The 21,928-nt window shown below is 39.8% G+C and overlaps 1 protein-coding gene across 7 annotated transcripts in view; it reads left to right on the top strand.

Moving 5' to 3' along the window:
- The window catches only part of LOC134050659 (multidrug resistance-associated protein 1), a 47,920-nt gene that overhangs the window by 1,294 nt on the left and 24,698 nt on the right, over positions 1-21,928 (top strand). For 3 of the 7 annotated variants that reach the window (XM_062503871.1, XM_062503869.1, XM_062503868.1), the window contains exons 2-11: positions 9,480-9,656; positions 10,410-10,535; positions 11,777-11,914; positions 13,026-13,151; positions 15,989-16,050; positions 16,884-17,015; positions 18,032-18,259; positions 18,936-19,113; positions 19,808-19,969; positions 20,612-20,704. In XM_062503871.1, coding sequence (XP_062359855.1) covers positions 9,480-9,656; positions 10,410-10,535; positions 11,777-11,914; positions 13,026-13,151; positions 15,989-16,050; positions 16,884-17,015; positions 18,032-18,259; positions 18,936-19,113; positions 19,808-19,969; positions 20,612-20,704 — 1,422 coding nt within the window. Of the gene's footprint in view, positions 1-9,479; positions 9,657-10,409; positions 10,536-11,776; positions 11,915-13,025; positions 13,152-15,988; positions 16,051-16,883; positions 17,016-18,031; positions 18,260-18,935; positions 19,114-19,807; positions 19,970-20,611; positions 20,705-21,928 lie in introns of those variants that run through there. The other 4 variants (XM_062503870.1, XM_062503872.1, XM_062503874.1 and 1 more) reach the window with 4 other exon arrangements.

Below are 21,928 nucleotides of genomic sequence, written 5' to 3'. Positions count from 1 at the left end.
AAAACTGACTTGAGAAAGAAGTAGGATTGTGAAAAAGAGCTGCCAGCTCATTCTTTGAGCTGTGGAATTGTAACATCAGGTAGACACGAGAACTACACATAGGATGTTGGAAGCAACTAGTTTATATAGGATTTCTGGCAGCAGATTCTTTTATTAGGAAAACTGTTCTCACGTGTATTACAGCCATTTCTAGTATTTTTGTAAAAACTGCATGCATTTTTTTCCCACTAGTTGCATTGATTCCCAGTATTTTGGATTTATCATCCTTCTCCAAATCACATGCACTCTGCCTTTCCTTTCTTCCAGATGAAGATCCTATGGGTGTGGTTGTTTGATTTCTGGGTTCTTCTGATCCTGCAGAAGAATAATCGTGCCTTTGAGTGAGGGTTAGATGTGCCTGGAAAAATCTTCATGCTGAACTTGTTTTCATAAGTAACACTCTGTTTCTACTTTGTTGTTTCATCGTTCCCAGTAGGGAAGAGTAGAAATGCCGGTTCGGGAGCTTATGGGTACTCTGACTTCTGCTTTTTCTGACATTTTCAATATTGCTGCTATTTAAAGCTCAAGCTGTAGTGGGTTTTTAGACATTGTCTATGTATATGCGGTGTTTACTGGACTTTTAGACCTGTACTGTGGTTGGGCTGCTGTTGTTCTGGCTTCTGGACTGCACTCTTGTGCTTCTCAGAGCTGGGTGATAGCTGCATACACAGTGGCACGTGTTACTGCATTCTTGTGGTGGCTGCATCAGCTATTTTGGTTGGTCCTGAAGCCTTGCTAGTGGAGCAGAGGGATTTCTGGCAAACTCAGCTTCAAGGAGATGATGTGTTTTCTGTCAAAGGTGATCCTGAGTTGTGGGCAGCTCAGTTTTTAAATTGTGGGGGAGACTGTGGTTGAAAGGCCCTAATGGACCCTTAAAACTGTATGCTAATCTTCTTAGGCTTTACTGGCCAGGATTTTTCTTGTTTGCACACCCAAGGAATGTTGTTGTTGAAAGTTCTTGTCTGAGAATTAAACAGATTGGTTTTATTTAATGCTTACTCTGAAAGGTCAGGAACCCAAGGAAGTTGGGTTGCCAACAACTTCCATCTTCTTCACTCCATTTTTTTTTCCCTTTCTCACTGTCTAACCTATCTCTGTGTCCCTACTCAGTGTGTTAACTTCACTGCAATCAGGTTTTCCTGCATATAGTTATTTTATAGAACTTTACTGCATCTTGCTTCCTTTGAACTAGACTCCCTTTTCAGACAAGTACTCTTAATCCTTGCTTGCTCTAGCATCACTGAGTGTCTTGGAATAAGTATTCTGTCCATAATATAAAGAAAGATACAGCTGTGCAAGCTGTTTACTGATAGCTGTTGATGGCAATAAAAACTTGAAAAACCGTAGTGGAGATGGGGTAATGTTTTGCAGTACTTGCATTCCAGTTCAGTGAATTTAAGGGGCTGTTCAAGCTGTAAAACTTCGTTGTGACCTGACACACTGAGGTAGCTTTGACGAGAATATCCCTGCTGTCTGAGCTCAGTCTACCTTGCTTCAACAGCAGCACACAAAAATGCAGAGGTGAAGCAGGGTGAGGAGCACTGTGGTTCCAGGTAAGCAGGATAAGTGTCATGACAGATGTAGAACTCACTGTACACTTTGGCCTCCTGACCTGCCTGTCTGGAGATAGCCACACGTGTACAGTTGGTGGTCTCAGTGCATGTGGAAATAATCTGCTGGTTTTTCTTTGAATAAAATCTTGATTTCAGTTTTTTTTCAGAGCGTGAAAGCTCTGCAGTATCGTGTTTGGAGAAGTTTTTTCATGTTTGAAATTGCTAAAGGAAGAGGTTAACAGTTTTTGTGACACTTGGAGATTTCAAAGCTCTCAGTAGGGTTTTATGAAAAAAGTGGGAAATATGCATTTGAAACTTTTGAGGTTCTTGCTTACACTTAAGGGAATGTGAAATAAATGGTTTATATTTATATAAGTTCCTATCATGTCATTCACAGGCAGACACTGTGTTTTTTAAAGTTAATTTAGATAGAAGTTCTTTATTTCAATAGAAATATACCAGATTTTTTTCCACAGTTTTCTAGTTGGGCTTTTAGTTGTTGAGAAATGATTGAAAGCAAGTAATTGCATTCACTTCTAGGAGAAAAGCAAGTTTTGAGCTTCTCTGTTTTGTTTTGAAAGCTAGAGTCCTGTAATGATTCAAGCTGTATCTCTGGCTGTGTAAACCCTGGCATGTTTCTTCCCTGCTTGTTCAGAAAGCTTTTGTGAAGCCTCTTCACTGTTAGTAAAGAAGTGGTGTCCACACATTGTGCTAGGTTTAGCACTTCTTTGTGTGAAAACAAACTACAGAGGGAAAACAGACTGTCTGGGTGTAGGTGAGGCAGAACCACATCCAAAATCTTGGGACCAGCTTGGAGGGATTGGGCTTTGCTTCCTTTGCCATTGTGTAGAGTTCTGTCTGAGGCTTTAGGGCATGCTTGTCTTCCTAAATAAGTGTATTTTCTTAGTGTTTGTCCAAAGATGTGTTTTGTATTTGGTTGTAGTGGGAGACATTCATTGTGTAGCTTGATAAAATTTTATTAAGAAAAAAAAATGTATTAATATTCCTTAATGCATTGCAGTTATTAACTGACATTTGTGAAGTGACACTGAGTGACATAAACAGCTGCTGTGCTTATGTTATTTATGAGGACACTGGTATTTTTACCGAAATAGACTTCTGAACTTCTGAAGAAAAACCAGCCTTATGTAAGGAGCAGTTTGTGTTCTGAAGATGGGTGGCTTGTGGTGTCACCCCTCAGATAGGCAGTAAATTGGCACGCCTCTTGGAGCCCTGCAGCTCTTTGCACTGAGAGATACTTCGGTGTGTTTGTGGCAGAGCTGGGGAGGGACTTGGAGGTGCTGTGGGAGGGTAGTGGGTGAGCTTGATAAAAGCTGTGAGTTGAGTCTGTACTAAAGAGCGTGCAGACCATGGAACTGCTTGTGTTTGTTGACACAGGAAGGTCATACGTGCACAGCATTTGGAACAGAGGAGTTAGCAGAGTGATAAACACGGAAACCCTTACACAAAATGGTGCTTTATTATAATGAACAGCAGATTGCATGATTTTCATGCCTTGGCTGCTGTGGTTTTTAGTGACGAAAGCCAGAGGCTTATTTTTCAGCTTCCTTCCATTTGTGAACAAGGGTCTGAATTTGCATAGAAAAATTAAACTTAGATTAGAAATGAAACTGATATCCCTTGATCCAGAATAGATCAATTTAAGGGAAATACAGGGAAATTAAGCCTGATAATCTGTTGTTGATGGGGATTTTCTGAACAGATGACCTGTCATTCTACAGCTGGCAATTCAGAATTGCTCAGAAAAGTTAAATGAGGGGAAAAAACGTGGCAAAATGCCTGAGTGTGCCATTTCATGCAATTACAATGTAGTTTACATTGAAGCACTGTGCTGTACTGGGACCTGGTGAAGGTCAGCCTGGGCTAGCTGGAGTCATTCTGGGTCACATCTCTAAAAAGCCTACTGCAGGGTACTGACCTTTTGCTTACTTTTAATAGAGTCAGAATTCCTTGCATTACTGTTTTCTCACTCTTTGCATCTGTGGTAGTGTCAGATACAGTTTATCCCAGCTCGAGGTGTTACCTTAGTCCCTTGGTAAGATTATTACCCAGGTGTGTTGGAACTTCTCAGAGATTTGAGCTCAAGGTACAGGCTGTTGCATTATTAAGCAGAAGCCCTGTGTTTGGTGCAAGGAGGAGATGAGAGCAGGAATCTTCTTGTATCCTTTTAGATAACTGATTTCACTGAAAAACTTTGAAGAAGGGTAAAAACCATCCTTAGTTTCTGAAACTAGAAGTGGTAAATATTTTGTTAAGTGGCCAAATGTTTTGTCATGGTACTTGCAGGTACAGCAGGGTATGGAAACGCAGTGGCTGTAGAGAGAGGCTAAATTTTAATTTTGCAAGTGCTAATATGATCTGCTATATGTTTCTCTGACACAAAAAGTTAGCCATAGTTTGGTGGCTTTTAGCTTCTTAGTTTACAAAGCTCAGGTCTTGTAAACACCACAGCTGCAGGTCCTACTTTCTCTGGCAATTTGTTAGCATGTGCTTCTTATTTTAGGCTAATGGGGGAAAAAAGGCAAAATATGCTTTTTTTTCTTTGAAGTTTACACACAGTTCCAGCTGATGCAGTGCTTTATATAATAAATGGTCTCAACTTTTTGTAAACGTTAGGAAAAATTCACGTGTGGGTTTGGGACAAGGAGGTACAGAAATGTGATTTGAGTTCAGGACTAGTTATTGGAAGGTGGAGGCTTTTCCTTGTCTCTATTAACAAGTCAGATCTGCATTATGTAAGTAATTACTGTTGAGAGCTTAAACCATTAAAATAATGTATAACTTGCTAAAACCACGTCTAATAGAAAATATGAGAAATTAGGGGCATTTTCTTGTCACTAGAAAAAGTGGTTTTTCCCCCCATCTTTACATAAATGATAAAAAAATTTAGGACCCTTGTTTATTATGTGATTACTATTTTTTGTAGCTTTTTCACCTCTTGCTTTAACAATCTTGTCTTTGACAACATTAAGATACTTTAGGAATAAAGCTTAGATTTCAGAATTTGAAACTATGGAGAGGCATGGTGTCTTCTATTTTCTGAGGTCTCAATCTGCACATGGTGTTTTGGGAGGCTGGGCTAGAAAACTTCTGTAGGGATTCTGGAGTACTTTTCTTGTACAAATATCTTGTATCAAATATCTTTTCTTATCAGCTTGTCACTCCCTGTGATACAGCCTGGACAGCCCAGCAGAACAGATCTGATGCTGGTGAAGATTGTGCCATGATTGTTCTTGTTTAGGCTCCATTCTGAATAGGCTCTTAGACAAATGGTGAGCCTCAACACAGGTTTCATGATCTGACTCCAAAACTTGAATGGCAGAACAAAGATGGCATATCAGGTATCAGGGACTTTTTTAAAGCAAGGTCAGGGTTTCTTTAAAGCAGCCTTAAAGAGAGAGGTCCTGTTCTGCACTTTCCTTACCCCCCTCCCTCTTGTGCACTGATGCAGCTCATCTGAAGATGTAGGCTCAGCCAAATCTGCCAAATCTCCTGGCTGGGGAGAGGCAGGAAATTTGCTATCTGAGATGGATGCCATGAGGCCATTGGCTTTTAGCATACACTGAGAGAGGGAGTGGTTTAGTCAGCTCGTGGTTTCATAGGAGCTACACTGGGAAATTTTTCTATCCTGTATCTAGAGCTGGCAGACTGTTAAACTTCCTATTTCAGTGGGAAAGTGATGATACCATTATAATGAAAGCTGTCAGCTGCAATTACTGTGTTAGTGCCTGAGAGAGCTAATTACTTTCACTCAACTAAATGTAAACATTGCATTAAGCAGAAAGCCTTTTTTACTGTTGGGGAGATAAGACTGAGAAACTTTATCTTGGTATTACAAGGGAAGTAGTTCTTCTGTGGGTGATACTGGAGTGGTGGGTACACAATGTCAGTGTCAAACTCCATTTGAAGGAGTAAGTATTGACCATGATGTTAAGATTCCGATATGGTTTTGTAATTTCATTTTTTACATAGCTCTGTGGTAGTATTTTAAGTCACTTTTCAGTCAGAATTTGGTTCATGCAGGTGGATTTCAGAGTGTGGCTGTCAGCCTGCATCTCTAGCACACTTGCACACAGCAGGCATGAAACTAAGCAATTTGTGTCTCTCCATTTCTGCCAATGGGAATTTTAAAATGTGTTGTGGGTCAAGTGGGATTATTGATGTGAGAACAAGCAACCCCTGGCTGCTCACTTGACAGCCTTTCCTGGCTGCAGGAGAGGCAGGCAGCATCAATTACTGTTATTGCTCAGGTTAGGCATGCTGGGGACATGCAGCTGTCCCTGGTCTGTCTTCCCTCAGCCAAGGCAGAATAACTGGCCTTTTGTGTTGCAACTTTGTCTTACAGTTCTACTGCCAATACTTTTATCTTGCCTGTTCCTGAAATTTTAGACAGGAATTAGTATAGCTCTTAATTTTCCTGGGTTTTATGCACTGTTAAGTAAGTGGATTGCCTGTGAATGGATCCACTTAATTCTGGAGAATGCCAAGTGTTTTTTATGCCCTTCTTGTAGATAGGTTTTCATTTCAGATGTGATAAGAAGTTTTTTTGTGCCATGAGAGAAAACATGCTACAGGGCACTAAAGCTGTGGACTGGTATTTTAGAACCACAGTGCTGATGATAGAAATGAAAACTGAGAAGTAGGTCAGGTAAAGTTAAAAATATCTATCTGCCATTCCGGGGAACTTTAAAATTGTTGTGGAATTTTTGAAAAGAAAAAACAGCCTGAAGCTATTTAATATCTGAGATATGGCTCTTCTGGACTACACTAAAACTAAGCCAATGGTGTATCCCTCCCAACACCTGCCAAGAAAGGAACAAGGATCAGACTTGATTCTTCTCCAGTGGGTTCCTGCAGTCACATAATAAAATAAAGGCTGTTTCCAGATTACACAGTCTAATAGCTTTACACCTTTTTTCTCACCACCCCCCCCCCCCCCTTCCTTTATGGCAGGAGGCTGCTAGATTGTGTAGGCTTTCAGGTGTTGTATCTCTGTCATTTGATGTGACTACAAAGTAGAAGAGTTAACTGGCTGGGCAGAGTGAAAACCAGTAATCTTTGAGCTGAGAAAAATGGAGCAACTTCATGTTTTAGCAGAACTTGCTGAAACAGTGTTTCTAAAACTTGAGTCAGAAAAAATGTCATTAATTTGCTAATTAATGTCTGTTAAATACAAAGGTCTGCTTTAGTGAGTGTTTCTGCATTTGGTTTGTGGTGGAAGAAAAAACAAAACTGGGTTTATATAAGGCAGAGGAGAAGCATGTACTTTCCACTGGCTGAGCTAATCTAGACCTGTGTAACTGAACCTGTAATTTAAATGTGAATGCATGCTGGCTTCATGTCGAGAGTGACACTTTTTCCAGCTGCAGGGGAATCTCCTAAAGCAGTGGTGGCCTCCATGCAGAATTTAGGCAATGCCTGCCTTTTGTAGTGGATTGAGTTCCCCTTGGCTTTGTCCACTGAGGGTGATGACAGCTCGGTCCAGGCTGAGAGCCTGCTGCTGCTGTGTCCTGCAGACAGTCCCTGCCTGCCTGCTGTGTCACTCCAGTGGCCCCAGTGCCTTTTGGACTGGTGGTAACTGGGAAGCTGCAGAGGTTGCAGGACAGCTGAGACCCAGCCCCTGGGTTGCAGGGCTCTGGGGGGGACACAGGGTGCTCAGCAGCAAGGATGGGGTCTGCAGCTCTGTTCCTGTCTCTGCTGCTGCCTTGTGTGGACACAGCCTGGGGAGCAGCAGGAGAACGCTGCTGTCTCTTCACACATTGCTTGCCTTTTACCACCTGAAATGAATATAAAATGGGAGTGGCTTCTACATCTCACCTGTGTGCTGCCATTTCTTCTGTACAGAGTAAAGCTCAGCATGCTCCTACTTGATAACAACAGCCTCTGGATGAAATCCTGGAAACATGAAAGAACTGATGTTGCTGTTAAACTCTAGCAATAGTCTTGCTCAAAATTGCCCTTTGTCCCATCTTTCTATTCCGAACCTTGAGGTACCATTGCATTGTACACTCTTGCCTTTTATGCAGAAGCAAACACCTCCAGTTACCTTGTAAATATGGAAGTCAAATGGAAGGTTGCACGTTTTTATTTTATAGAATATCCTCCAGCCAGTATGCATAGCAGTCATACATACAGCACTTCTTGCTTTTATTTTGCCACGTGGCAGTGGTGTGCATTTACCTGCTCTGACCTTGCTGGTATTTGCCAGATTCATTTTATAGCAAGCATTTGCCAACAGGGAAAAAGAAGTGAACAACTTTCTAAACAGTGTGTAGCTCTCCTAAAGCTTACTCAATTAAATTATGTCAGTGCTTTTGTTTGTTTCTTGTAAAGCTGATTACATCCTGTTGATTTACTTGTATAATCTTTTAACTATCTTAATTTGTGAATTGTAAGCTGTTCTGCAGAGTCATGAGACTTTTTCTTGGCTGTTATGCTGGAGTAGAGCAGCTGGGACTTAGAAAGCCAAAAACGTTTGTGTGGTGGTGAAATGTAAGGATGACTCAGCTGAAATTTCTGATGAGCTATGCAGTCAGGAGACCTAGTAAGTGTGTGTGGCTTGCCCACAGCATGTCACAGTCCCAGCCTTGTCACGAACAGCTTGTGACCCATACACAGACACAGTCAAACATAACTGGGCATTCTTATGTTCCACCAGTGTTAATTCCCTTGAATTGGCTGTAGTGAGCCCAGAGATTTTCTGAAAATGAAAAATGATATGAAGTGAGAAGAATTTTTAGAATGCTGGGGAATTAGAGGAGAAAAATAACAGTTGAGCGTCCTGTGTATGCTGTGTGTTGTATCAAGTCCTAGATTCTGATAGAAATTGGGGGAGAGGGGAAGAAAAATGTATCTTTCATTCCTCTTTAGATCTATGTTCTCTTTGTGTTTGAAGCTGTTCAGTGGAACAAAGGGACAAACAAGGATCAAAGTGTGGTGATTCTGTGCAGTGGGATCGGCTTCGGGCTTTGATGTTGGAATAGAGGGAACAGGCACTACAGCTCCTTTTGGTTCTGTTTCCTTATCTATAAAATGTGGTTAATAGCACCTGTTTCAGTGACCAACTCAGGCTTTTATAAAGGAGTAGGATTACTGGCATTATGTCCCAGTAGTGGTACTGGTGTTTTGTGTAGTGTAAGCTGTGCAACTGCCTGAAAAAATGCTTTGCCACTGAAAAGTTCACACTGCAGTCAACAAGGCTTTGGGCATGGGACTGCTGCTCTTGGCTCAGTGACTTTTAGACAGAAGCCTGGGAGCAATGCTTTGGCTGTTGAGTAATTGCAGTCCATCTCTGGCTGCAATACTGTGCATTGCATTATTCTGTTGGAGAGTCAAAAATATACAGCACTTGGGAGGAAGTGTTGCATGTGATAATTTTTCACCAAGGTCAGTGACTTAAAATTTGCTGCATGAGATTTTCCTAACTCGGAGCAGTTGTAAATATGGTATGAAAGCTCATGTTACTGCTAAATAGCCTGTCATTGTGAATAGTCCTTGTGCCAGTAATTGATCTGCTTATTGTGGTAAAGTTTATACCAATACCAGAGCTCCTGCTGCAGAATTAGACACGTTTTTATTACTGTGAGCATCAACTGATGCTCAACTGTGAGCATCAGTTTTGGTTTGATGGCATGGTGATTTACCTTGGGTTTCAAAGTTGTGTTGAGAGAAGTAGGAAAACATTGAATTATATCAATTTACATTCTCTTCTTATTGAGTAGGAAATGAGCTGCAAGGGTGAGCCTTTTACTTGCTTCTATGCCTTGTTGTTGTGGATTTTTTATTCCGAGTCCCTATTTCTGATTTTTCGAATACTGAAGTTCGATATTGGCTTTTTCTGTAACCCAGCCTGTTTTCTTGCCCCAGGATTGGAATCTGACATGGCACACAGAAGATCCAGATTTCACCCCGTGCTTTCAGAACACAGTCCTGGTGTGGATTCCTTGTGTTTACCTGTGGCTCTGCTTCCCAGTGTACTCCCTGTACCTCCGCCGTCATGACAGGGGGTACATCCAAGTGTCCAACCTCAACAAAGCCAAGACGGTACGTGGCTCTTTGAATTCAGAACTTAGCAGCCTTCATGGAAATTGCAATCTCTTCGCAGCTGTGGTTTAGCACAGTCCTGTTCTGAGCATCTTGTCTTGACCCATGTGCTTGCTTCAGGTATAACTTACTTGTTCTGCTTGTGTTTAATTTCCCAGCCTTTCCTGTTTCCTTTGCCCTTTCATCAAGCTTTCTGAAATTTACCCTGGCATAGAAACAAACATGCAAATGCTTTTAAAGACCAGTTGGAGAAGACTATTTTAAGGCAACTCAATCTCAAGGCCCTTATTTCTATCATAAAAAGAATTTATTATCCTGTCGGCTTCTGAAGTTACACAGCATACATTTCTAGAGCTGCTGCAGGTGTTCTATTCCACTAATGTTGTGAAATAGGTACTTAATGTTTTTGGGTTTTTTTCTCCCCTGTAGAATAAGTGCAAAGTTTTAAGAAGGGCTGTAATAAGATGATGTATTGGAAGGGCTTTTTTTCTCTGCAGTCTGTTATCAGGAGACCAGCTTTATGCTTCATAATAAACTAAATTACATGGTATTAAAAATCAATTAACTTTTTTATTCTAGTAGGAATTCAGTAATTAAAGCCAAATTGATTTTGTTTTGTGCATGTGGTAGAATTACCCAAATGATATGATCTGATTATGACTTCTGCTAACATATAAAATCTAGTGTTCGTCTATATATTGTGCTGCATTATGTTTGTGAATTGATGTATTAAAGACACTTCTTTTATTGCAGGCTTTGGGTTTAATACTCTGGATAGTCTGCTGGGCAGACCTTTTCTACTCTTTCTGGGAAAGAAGTCAAAATATTTTTCGAGCTCCGTTTTTTCTCATTAGCCCTACAATTTTGGGTATAACAATGGTAAGTTCTCCTGCATGGCCATTGTCCATGCAAAGCTGTAAGCAGTGACACCACCTTGGTACTATTCACAGTGCTGTAATCCTTTAAGCTAGAGCCTCTATATACAGACTTCTTCTGTAGTTGAGCTGTGAAATATTGACTCTGAAATGCCTGCTTGCTTTTAATTAAAAAAATGAGAAAAAACAGACTCTCATCTATCTGTGCTCAGTGTTTTGTGCATTGGCATACAAGGCAGTTTCAGTTGTCTTATTTTGGTAGGCCTGAGCTGGCATCCATTTAATAGTTTGGCTCAGGCGTGGGGCAGAGGAATCAACTCAAGAGAGCTGATTCAACCTAGATAATACAAACCACTGAACTTGGGGAGATATTGTAGAAGTATCTCATTACAAACTCCCATATAACATTCTTGTGTGCTATCTTTGTTGCACCAGATGGCACAGTGGAAAGTCTTGAAAGCCACAAGTCACACAGGTGTGTCCCCAGCTACCTCCTTTGACCTAGATGTGTTGGGGTTTTCTGCTTTCACACCAATATCCCTGTAATCTGCATTTCAAGGAGGATTCCTTCCTGTTCATTTGCTGTCAGTTGCCTTAGGTTTATCACAGAGTTGGAATAGTAGTGGGTAAACATGATACTCAAGGGGACACCACAACCCCAACAGCAGCCAAACAAAAACCTCAAACATACTGATAAATGCAAGAGCTGTTAAGTAGTTTGTGGTCATTTAATAATGCAACTGTCAAGCTTTTGTCAGGCTGATTGAAAATGCATGTTGCAGTAGATAAGTGAGATGTACCAGCTTCCTGAAGGGCTCAGAAAACACAAAATACAGAAATAGACTAATACTTAGTCTGTGTTTGGTGTTGGGGCTTGTATGGAAAGAAATTTTACAAAGAACTAGTCAGGAAATGCTGTAATTCTATGTTGTTTTGTGATCCAGAGCCAGAAAAGTAAAGAAGGTTGGCAGCTTTTGACAGTACTTTTGTGTATGTGATCGTTTATTTCTGTTTAATGCATATTCCTTTTTCCTTTTTTGTCCACTTCTTATCTTCAGTGATATGGAGAATTTCCTATTTAAGTGTATTTTTAAATTACACTTAAAATTTCAGGGGTATAGAAGGTCTGGGAGATACTGAATTATTAATGTTAGATAAGCAGACTTTAGCACTATACCTCTGACATGTGCATAACATATTGTCAAACTTAATTTGCAAATATGTTTTCATCTTACTTATCTACAGTTGCTGGCCACATTTTTAATACAATATGAAAGAATAAAAGGAGTACAGTCTTCAGGTGTAATGACGATTTTCTGGTTCATCTCATTGTTATGTGCCACAGTGATTTTTATATCCAAAGTAAAACATGCCTTAAATATGGTAAGTGTTTTTTAGCCTCATTCAGTTGAAAATAATCCCAGATGTTGCAGTGATAGAGTAGTTGCTTGGTAATTATGCCAGTCAAATCAGTTAATGGTTCAGGTAGTGTACCTTCATTCCCTGGGCTGTAGCAGCAAAGGAAGCAAGAATGAATGTCTTCTGTTTAGAAATGCTCATGAGATTCATAATGATTTTAACTGTAGCTACAGTTGCCAAGAAAACTGGGTTGGCAGTGGGAGAAAGCGGATGTGTCTGCTGGAGAACACTCAGGTTCTGTGTAATCTCTGATATCAAACTGCTCTGGCTGGGAGTTCATGTCATCTTCCTGTTGACTGTGCAGTGGATTTCCTGTAACACTTTGTTCAGTGCTGGTGTGGTCTCACCTACTTGGACAAAATCAAAGTGAAATGTTTTTATGCTGACTTGCCCTGTAGTAAGACCACCTCAAATATCAGACTAATTGTGGAGCTGCCTGAAAATGGCACTTTTATTTCTTGAAACCTTTAAACTGCATTGGCAATTTTGAGAACTTTCAGCTAACTTCTGTCTTCAGCTGTTGGGAATGGAATTTTACTGGGGGTGTGTGTCCATCTACACCTGTGCTTTTGATTTCTGTGGCTTATGTGTTGTGCATCAGTCCAAGTCTAAAAAAACTGGAAGAGCCTCTGAATTTTACACACAATGAAACAAAGTGTAATGTAAATTCTGATCCTCTAAATCTTATCTTCTGTGTGCATCCTAATTTAAAAAATTTGCTTTCGCGACTCCTTGCTAACCAGTGCATAAACATCTTCCTCCTGTAAGGAATACACTGACTTCAAATTGGGCCTGTGTTGGCACAAACTACGTATTAAAGAGAACTTTTTACATAAGAAATTAATGCTTGTGTTTTAATGGCAATGACTGAATAAAAATAAATGTCTTTCATATCCTCTCCCCTCTCATTACCTTCCCTTTACTGAAATAGACATTGACTTTAATTTGCATAGGAGTGAGTAGTGTAGCACTTAGTTTGCAGAATTTATGAGGAGCTGTTTTCTGTTTAATCATAACATGTTATTTAAAATTAATTTCTCAAGCCTTCTAATTGGAATATTACCTTCCTTTGCAGGGTGCTGATGAGGATGCATTTCGTTATGCCACCTTCTGCATCTACTTTGTCCTGGTGTTAGTAGAGCTCATCCTGTGTTGTTTTCCAGAGCAACCACCTTTGTTTTCTGAAACAGTAAATGATCCTGTGAGTGAGTCTATATAGAGTGCCAAATATCATACGTGCAATATTCTGTGTAATGGGCTACAGAGCCACAGTCTCCCAGACGAAAAATAATTAAAATTCTGGTTTTTATTAGGTGATGCAGAAGAAGCCCATAATATGCAAAACTGGGGGAAGGGAGGGGCTATGTATGTAATAAAAAGCACAAAAGTACTGTTGTACTCATTGCTGAATAGCATTCCTGAAGGATAAGTTATGTGTATTTATATTCAGTCGTGCTGATGGCAGTCAGTGGGAAATAGTGGTTTGAAATGCTGTGCTCCTGGTTATCTGATATGTTCAGTAGGCAGTAGCATGTGGATTCATTTCATTTGAACATGGGGAAGAATTTGGACCTGGAAAGCGTTTGAACCTGGGCAGAAGTGTTTGATTTCTCTTTTTACCTTTCTTATATCAAGTAAAGGTTTAACCAGATGCAAGAGCAGCTAGTGTTAGAGGGTGGTTTGGGTGTAGATATTTAATTTTACCTAGGTACAATCTTTTTTGCATGTGTTCTTCATTATCTGTGCCAGCTCTATGGCATGGATCTAAAGTGACCCAAGAGATGCTGGATGATCCTTGTACCACCTCTGGGTTAGCTCTTCTGGGTCACAGGGGGGTGACACTGGTCACTGCCTGGGGTTTGGATATGCTGAGTTTAGGAATTTTGGTTTTATTCAAGGGCTGATTCTGGTTTGATTGCAGTTAGGTGACACTGACTGATGGAGGTGTGAAATGTGTGATGGGGGAAATAAATACTGCCTTTAACTGTGGAAAAGGTCCATGACCAGTTGCACTTCCTGAATGCCACCCTCTCCAGCAGTGTCCTGGTGCTGGGGGTGCTGTGCATGGCCATGGCAGACAATCTGTGTGTGCCTGCAAGAAGGAGTTTATTGCTGAGTCTTTGGATCATCTTCTTCTTTTGGTTCTTTTCATCTCATTCAGGGGTTGAATATATTTCACAGGATACTGTGGGTGTAAGGAAATCTTTTCTTTTTTGATCATGGTTGTTGTAATTGTAAGGTGCTTTGAGACCACAGTGGTTTGTTTTTCTGTTCAGAGTATTTCTAAGAATTTAGCATGTCTCCAGGAAACAGGACAGACTTAAAATTTTAACCTTCTGTTTTGCTGGGGAAAAGAGCAAAGAAGTCATGTTAGTCAGCCTTAAATTCTGCTTTATTCCCTTGTGCCAAATATTTCCAAACCAGGAATGTCTGTAAGCCTTAAGTAAAATTTTAGTGTGTTTACTTACGCCAGCAAACTACAGTGAAATTTCTGAGATGTAGATGCTGATGTATATAGAAATCAGGCAATGTGTTTTGTATATTGTTTACATAAATCCAGACTTGGTATAACTTTTCTTCATCCTATCTGGTGTGAAAGTAGGATTATTAATTGTGTGATAACTAATTTTATCAAAAGCAGTAGTATTTTAAAAGTAATCCAACATGTTTTAATGTTTTAATCTGGGGGTTTATGCAAACCAAATCCAGTTTTTGGTAGTACAGGATCTAGTGGGCTCTTAAATTTAGAATTTCCACCTGCAAATAGATTAAAAAATATATAAAGGAAGAAAGCAATACAACATTTTATGTAAAATTCAGAATATTATTGCATTTTGATGCAGTTGAAAGTATTCCCTTTATTTGCTGAAGCAGAGAGATCTGTCTGTCAGGGAAGCAGGAGTGGCTGAACACTGAAAGTTTTGCCTCCTTCCCCTTCTCTGACTTGAAAAACTTGTATTTATTCACTAATGGATGGTGTTGGATTTGTTTGCAATTATTTTACTGCAAGTGTTTGGATATTTTGGAAATGTTAAATTCTTATCCCCTTTCAAGAAACAAAAGCATCTGTGTGATACATACTCTTACTATTCCCTGTAAAGGTTGCAGAAGAAGTTACATGAAAAAGAGAAAATGCAAGACTGTTTTGTGTAGCTGGATTATAACAAATGCAGGACAGCACAGTACAGAGAAGCCAGGCTGCACAAACACGAGTAAAGAATGGCAGATGTTTGAAACACTTGGCTCTGGCTGGTTTAATTGCAATAGTTTAATGATGCTTGTTGACTTTTGTAGATAGACTGAGTTGCTTCAGTGATGGTTGATGGTAAAAGCAGTGTTTTGTTGTGCTTTAGGAGTGTTTTTAGCATTCTTTAGATGCTGTTCAGAGCTCTGAAAGAGGGAAGAGAGAAATGTGCATGGAAATTCAGCCAGTAAATTAACTTTTCATATCTTTGAAATTCTGCCAGCCTTTCTTAGTGCTCTTTGAACCCAGCCAGATTAGGTACTTCAGTTTCCCATATGTATTTGATGGATGGGATGCAGGGCTCCTAAGGGTTGTTTTGAGATGCTTTTTTTGGAGTTACACGTTTTTTTTTCATTTGTGCCATCTGTGTCAATGGAGTCCCAGCACTTCACAGCTAGAACAGGAGAACTGAATTTTTCATTCATGATTAGCTACCCAATTAACATATTAGTGCCCTCAAATGGTAGCATACGTTGCATTGACGTGGGCACTGAACAGGACATCTGGAGACACTGTTTGGTCTCCACTGGCCTCCAAAATTCCTTCAGCTGTTTGTTGTGTTGTTGATATGGAGCACTGCTATTCCTGTGTCCAAGTGCTGGAGCCTGCTGACAGCCCTGAAGCTGTGCTTGTGTTTGCTGAGCAAGCTCTCAGCAGCATAAATGGCAAGTTTTAGTAATGTGAAAAAAATATTGTAAACAAAAAGCATTTCAAAACATCTTTTCTGTTTCACTTGTTTCTTTTGGCCCTGAAGTTATTTTGTGTGTGGATTGATTTATTTTTCTGTCCTTTAGAATCCATGTCCAGAGTTCAGTGCTTCTTTCCTCTCCAGAATCACATTCTGGTGGATCACTGGGTAAGATCAAGCTGCTGAATAAAAGAACCAGTTCAAGTTAGATGGCACTTTGGGATCCTGCTTTCAGAGTTAAATTAGCAATAATCATGCAACAATAATTTTGTTTGTTTTGTAGATAGCTTAAATTATTTTTTGAAAAAACTTGATTAGTATTTTTTTAACTTCCTTTGTAAGGTTTTTGCAATTTTAAGTTTTGCCAGTCTGGATTGAATACGTTTGATCAAGGAATATAATAAAAAATCATTCTTGGGAAATATAAGAAAGGAGAAATTGTCTACTGTATTTAGAAATTAAGACATTGGAAACTATTACCTTCTTCTGCCCAATAGGCTCTTTTTTTCCCATTAACTTAATTTTACTTATGCTGTATAATTTGTGAGCTAAAACACAGAAGCATGTAAAATAATATTGGTGTATAGTTGTGGCTGGTACTTGGCCAGAGTTCCAACAGAAAGCTAGATCAAAGGAATTGCTTTGTGAAATTAAAGCCTAATAAAGATTTTGAAACTTGCTAGGCATGGGAATATTAATTGCCTGGCTGGTTTTCAAATGAGATCACATCATCCTTTTTGTTATTTTCTCTGGAATTTGAATTCAGTGGCATATCCTGGATCCTTAGATGTTTTGGTGTCTAGTTCTCCCAGTAAAGCAGGAGGATGTGTGTTTTAACATCTGGACCTGTGTTGCTGCAGGCACTAATGCTTGCTTGTATCTTTATGGAGAGCTGGCTCTGTTCTGGGGCTGGATGCAGCTGTATCTGTGTATCTATCTCTGTATATACACAAACATTTCTAGTGTTCCTAAATTTATATTGCTGGTTCCTTCTAATACAGGTTGATGAGTCAGGGTTATCGGAGCCCTTTGGAAGCCAAGGATTTGTGGTCATTAAATAAAGAGGACAAATCAGAGGAAATAGTGCCAGGTTTGGCTAGAAATTGGGCAAAAGAATGGTCAAAGACCAAGAGGTAAGTTCAGTTATCCTGGCTTTCAGCTCTGCCAAAATACAGAGGTTTAAAAGCTCAAGTGACTCAGCCTCTACTGAGAGGTGTTTGTCATTTGTTAGCAAACCTGCTTTTGTAAGGCCCTTGTGGCTGCCTGTGCTTGTCCTGGTGTGCACAGAGAGCAGGGACCAAGTAGGGCACTGTGTTTCTTCTTTATGAAGAGCTGCATCAACTTTCCCTTAGTCTTTCATGGTCCTAAACTTATTGCTGGGACTTTTGATGTGCAGTTTTTTTCCCCTGGGGAGGGAATGTTTGGACACAAACTTACGTTGTGTAATTTAGGAGCTTGGGCTCCCTCTGTAGTTGGTGAAGCCATGGGAGGGTATTTCAGGGTGTAAAAGTGAGCAGCTTGTTCCTTTCTTTTGACTATATAGGGAGTCTAAGCATCTAAGCCAGATGACTAAAATTAGAAAGACTGCATGCCTGCAGTCTCCATCCTACTTTCATCATCCTTGGCTGCAGCAAATAGGAGCACCTTTTCATTGAAGGAAAATTGTGTGCTTGTTTACACAGTGTTTCACATATAGCTTGTCCTCAGAAGTTCAGAGCATGGAGTTTAGTATAAGCCAGATGTAAGAAAAGAATGTGTTCAGTCCATTGGATGTGTCTTGGCATTAACCTGACTTCAGTCTTCTAACTCAAGACTGAATTGATTTCAGTCTAAGTTCAGCATTCTGGGTTCTAGACCAGTAATGTCCTCTGCTCTTTAAGCTTGTGAGTTAGCTTTATTCCTCGTTCCCCAGGGCAGGCTTAAGGAGAGATGTACAGGAATGTTACTTATCCAAGCAAAGAAAGACAGTTCTGAGCAGCCAGTTCATTTAATTATGTTGTATGATTAAAAGTGTTTGACAGTAAAACTCAGTTAAACTGTTAAGAATCATAATAAGCAGCTCATTTACATCTCATTTGTGTAGTGTACATTTTTCCAGTTGGCTTTATGCTTGTATAAAGGCTGCATCCTCTACTTAATCTTTTTTCAGGCAACCACTAAACATGCTGTATGCGCCCAAAAAGCAGCAAAAATCAGGTGACTCAAATGCTGATGTGACAGAAGAGGTTGAAGCTTTGATTATAAAACCATCTCAGAAGAGCTCTGAAGCATCTTTATTCAAGGTGTTATACAAAACCTTTGGACCATACTTTCTCATGAGCTTCCTTTTTAAAGCTGCACATGATCTCTTGATGTTTTCAGGCCCGGAAATTCTGAAGTAAGACCTATATACTTTATTGCTGTATTAAAAGGATGTGAACAGGATTTAAAGCATGCTGGTATTTGACTTCCCAAGCTGCTTTGCCTTCAGCTGATAAAATGAGGAGGACATGTCATCCAAGGGAGAGACCGTGGACAAACATGATTTCAGTCCATTGGTTTTCAAATTACAACATCCTGCAACAAATGTTTGACTACTTTTCCTTTTCAGTACCAGGAAAGCAGGCAGGAGCATAATCAGCAATAGCAGGAGAGTTTACTCAGTTCTAAGCTGTAATTATTCTGTGCCTGCTCATCAGAGTATGTGATGCCATGGAGAGCTGAGGAGCTGGGAGGGGTTGTAGTACTTTGAGCCAAGAAATAAAGGAACTGCAAGTGATTGTATTTCAGCTGGAGGGGATAGGAGGCTTTTTAGTGTAGCTCCAAGAGAATGTTGTACATGTAAGCTATGTGTTACTTCATGTTTCAGACTGCTGTGTTGAGGAGGGAGTGATGTATGCTCATTCAAAATGATTTCCAGTTTCTAAGAAGTTTGCTTAAGTGTTTTATCTAAGTTTGGTACTTCGGGTGCTTGCGTGACCTGTCCAATGTTTGGAATAACCTAAGGCTGCAAACATGGCATTTGGTTTTGTTTCCCACCTGTCAGAGGGATTTTCTCATTTCTCTCTCCACAGATTGCTGCTCAACTTTGTAAACAACAAAGCTGCCCCAAACTGGCAAGGCTACTTTTATACAGTGCTGCTGTTTGTTTGTGCCTGTCTTCAGACACTGATTCTTCACCAGTATTTTCATATTTGCTTTGTAACTGGAATGAGGCTCAAAACAGCCATTGTTGGTGTAATTTATCGAAAGGTATGTGTTTCTTTAAATATGTAACTGTACTGTGACTGCAAATATGCACTATCTGTGACTGAGAATGCATCACTTAAGTCTGAATAATGAGGTAGGTGACTCTGGTATGCTTAATAGAAATAAGAGCATGTCTAATTTATAAATAAAAGCCTTTAAGCTACAGCAGTTTTCTAATTTGCTACTTAACGTGCTTCTCACTGCCAAGTAAGAAAACTTTCCTCATTTAGGCTTGGGGTGTGTAGTGCTACAGTTGGTGCAGAAATTAAAGATGCATCTACATTTACAGCTTAATTTGGGATTTACTAGCAGTGCCATCTTAGAATAAGATGGAATGTTTTAGAAAGCTGTGGACTGAAAGCTTTGTGTGAGGAAAATGTCACAAGAATTGAAGATTCCACTTCTGACGCTAAAACAGAAACATGTAGCAAACCAAGTAAACAATATCCCCAAGCAATAAAACCACCAGCCCATACCCCAAAGTTTGCTTTTTGACTTTAATTCTATATTAGCTCAAACCCATCTGGTTAATTCAAACTGTACTACTTTCATTTTGCAAGGTGTACGAGGTAAACAGAATACGAAGGAGGAAAATACCTGCAATTTTAAAGAAGCAGTTCTGTAAAGCACTTGAATTCTGTGGAGAAAATGCAAATGACTGAAATGTTGTTTCATTTGTTTATTTATCTACACACAGGCACTTGTTATCACAAATTCTGCTAGGAAAACTTCTACTGTGGGTGAGATTGTGAATCTGATGTCTGTGGATGCTCAGAGATTCATGGACTTGGCTACCTATATAAACATGGTTTGGTCTGCCCCTTTCCAGGTGATGCTGGCACTGTACTTGCTGTGGCGGGTGAGCATTGTGTGTTGTTTCCAGTTCTGGCTTTGGCAATTGCTACTTCCATGGTTTGTGACTACACACACCTGTTCTGGAGGGTTTGCAGCAGTGAAGTGCTGTTTATTAAGAAGCCATTCAGAGCTGTTTTTGTTGCTGCTGTCAGGAAGAAGGGCAGGAGGTTCTGAATTTACACATCTGAGTTCAGATGGGGAGGATGCAGAGGGGAACTGTTATCTTTTGGGGGACTGTAGCACCTAGAGTATCTCGCTTGTCCCTTGATTTGAATATAAGTGGTCTTGGCTTTGTGCTCAGAGTAACCATATGAGGTGTTTGCTGTTTCTAGTTCACACAGCACTGTACTGACTCTTCTGCAGAAGAACAGACAAATCAGCAAAAAGTGGAAAGTGTTAAAACATATTTGTGTGTATAGAGATATATTTGGAGAGAGATTGATCTATATGTACTTCTATATGGGGGCTATATATATATGTTTGTTTCAAAAGTCAAAGTACATAGGTATTAACCTAAGTCCCTGCTTGATCCTTCTCTCAAGCTGAAAACCTATTTCAGAATGATTTTCTGTACTGTATTCAGTGGTTTGAGTCAAGATTTACAAAATATGCTCTGAATAAATGCTTACAGTTATGTACTCTTCAGAATTTAGGTCCTTCTGTGCTGGCAGGTGTGGCTGTCATGGTCCTTCTGGTTCCAATAAATGCTGTGATGGCAATGAAGACAAAAACCTACCAGGTTAGCACCTCTGTGTAGTGCTTTTAAGAAAAATCTATTCTTTGAATTGTTCCTGGAGGTTTTTCCTTTTATTTTTTCCCATCCCTCTATCTATGCCTTAAAAAAAGGGACAGGAAAGAAAGGTCAGAGGTGTTGTGTATTCAGAATAAACAAACTCATGTATTTTTCAGCTTTACAGCTTGTCTGTAATGGTCTAAAAAGCTGCAGTAGTGAAGACCAAGGCAGCTTCATGAGTTGTTCAATGATTGAATTATTAGGAATTAATTCAGTTTTTAACTTGCCAAAGAACTGAGGTGCAGAGGTAAACTACTGTCCGCCTAATGAACCTAATGTCCATGAATGAAATATTCATGTATTCGTGTTTCCAGGATGTGTGGCTTGTTTTTTTTCCTTCTTTTTTTTTTTCTTTTTTTTTTTAATATATTTTTTGTTTTGTTTCCTGGAGAGATGAAGTCTTAGTAGTTGGCTGTTTTCAATCCCTTGTTGATTTTATTTGGTGAGAATCAGATTGTTACAGAGAGTGAGCATAAGTTAAGTGCAGACTCAAACTCAAGTTTTCTACTGCACTAAAACTACTCCTAGCAGCCCCACCACGTGTCGTGGTGCAGACTTCACTACTAGCTGAAGTTACTGAATATCAGAGGAGATTGATATATCCAAGTGAAACCTTTTAGCTCTAGAAGTTCATTAAAACATATTCCAGCATTTGGTTCCTACAGGGGAGAAGTTGGGATACCTGACCTGCCACAGGCACGGCTGTACCAGTGCATTCTGCTGCCTGTGCTGACTCAACAGCAGTCCAGCTTTGCACTGCCCTTATTACAATATTTTAGGAAGATGGAAGGTTAAGAATTCCTGAATGGAGAGCTTTTTTTGCCTTAGTACACCATCAGAAAGCCATTGAAAGTGTTGAAAACAAAGCAAAATGAAGTTTGGTCTAAGGTTAGATGTAAGCTGCACATCTTACGCTGGCTTTTGTTAACTGCATGTTGCACCTGAGTCCCAGGGCTCCCTGCTGCAGGGTCAAGCACACTTAAACCAGTGCTACACTTGTTTTTGATCTTGGTTTGCATTTATAGTTACGTGAAGAATTCTTTTAATTGATTTAAAACGTCTTATTAATTCTGCATATTTGTTTGTTCAGATAGTATCTCAGATTTCCTGCTTGGGAACCTAGTAAGCTTTTGATGATAATGAGGTAAATTTGCCATTGCAAAATACAAA

The sequence above is a fragment of the Cinclus cinclus genome, chromosome 16 (assembly GCF_963662255.1).
Source record: "Cinclus cinclus chromosome 16, bCinCin1.1, whole genome shotgun sequence".
NCBI classification, from domain to species: domain Eukaryota; kingdom Metazoa; phylum Chordata; class Aves; order Passeriformes; family Cinclidae; genus Cinclus; species Cinclus cinclus.
Note: the sequence above shows the minus strand (reverse complement) of the source record. Positions and strands in the feature narration are given on the sequence as shown.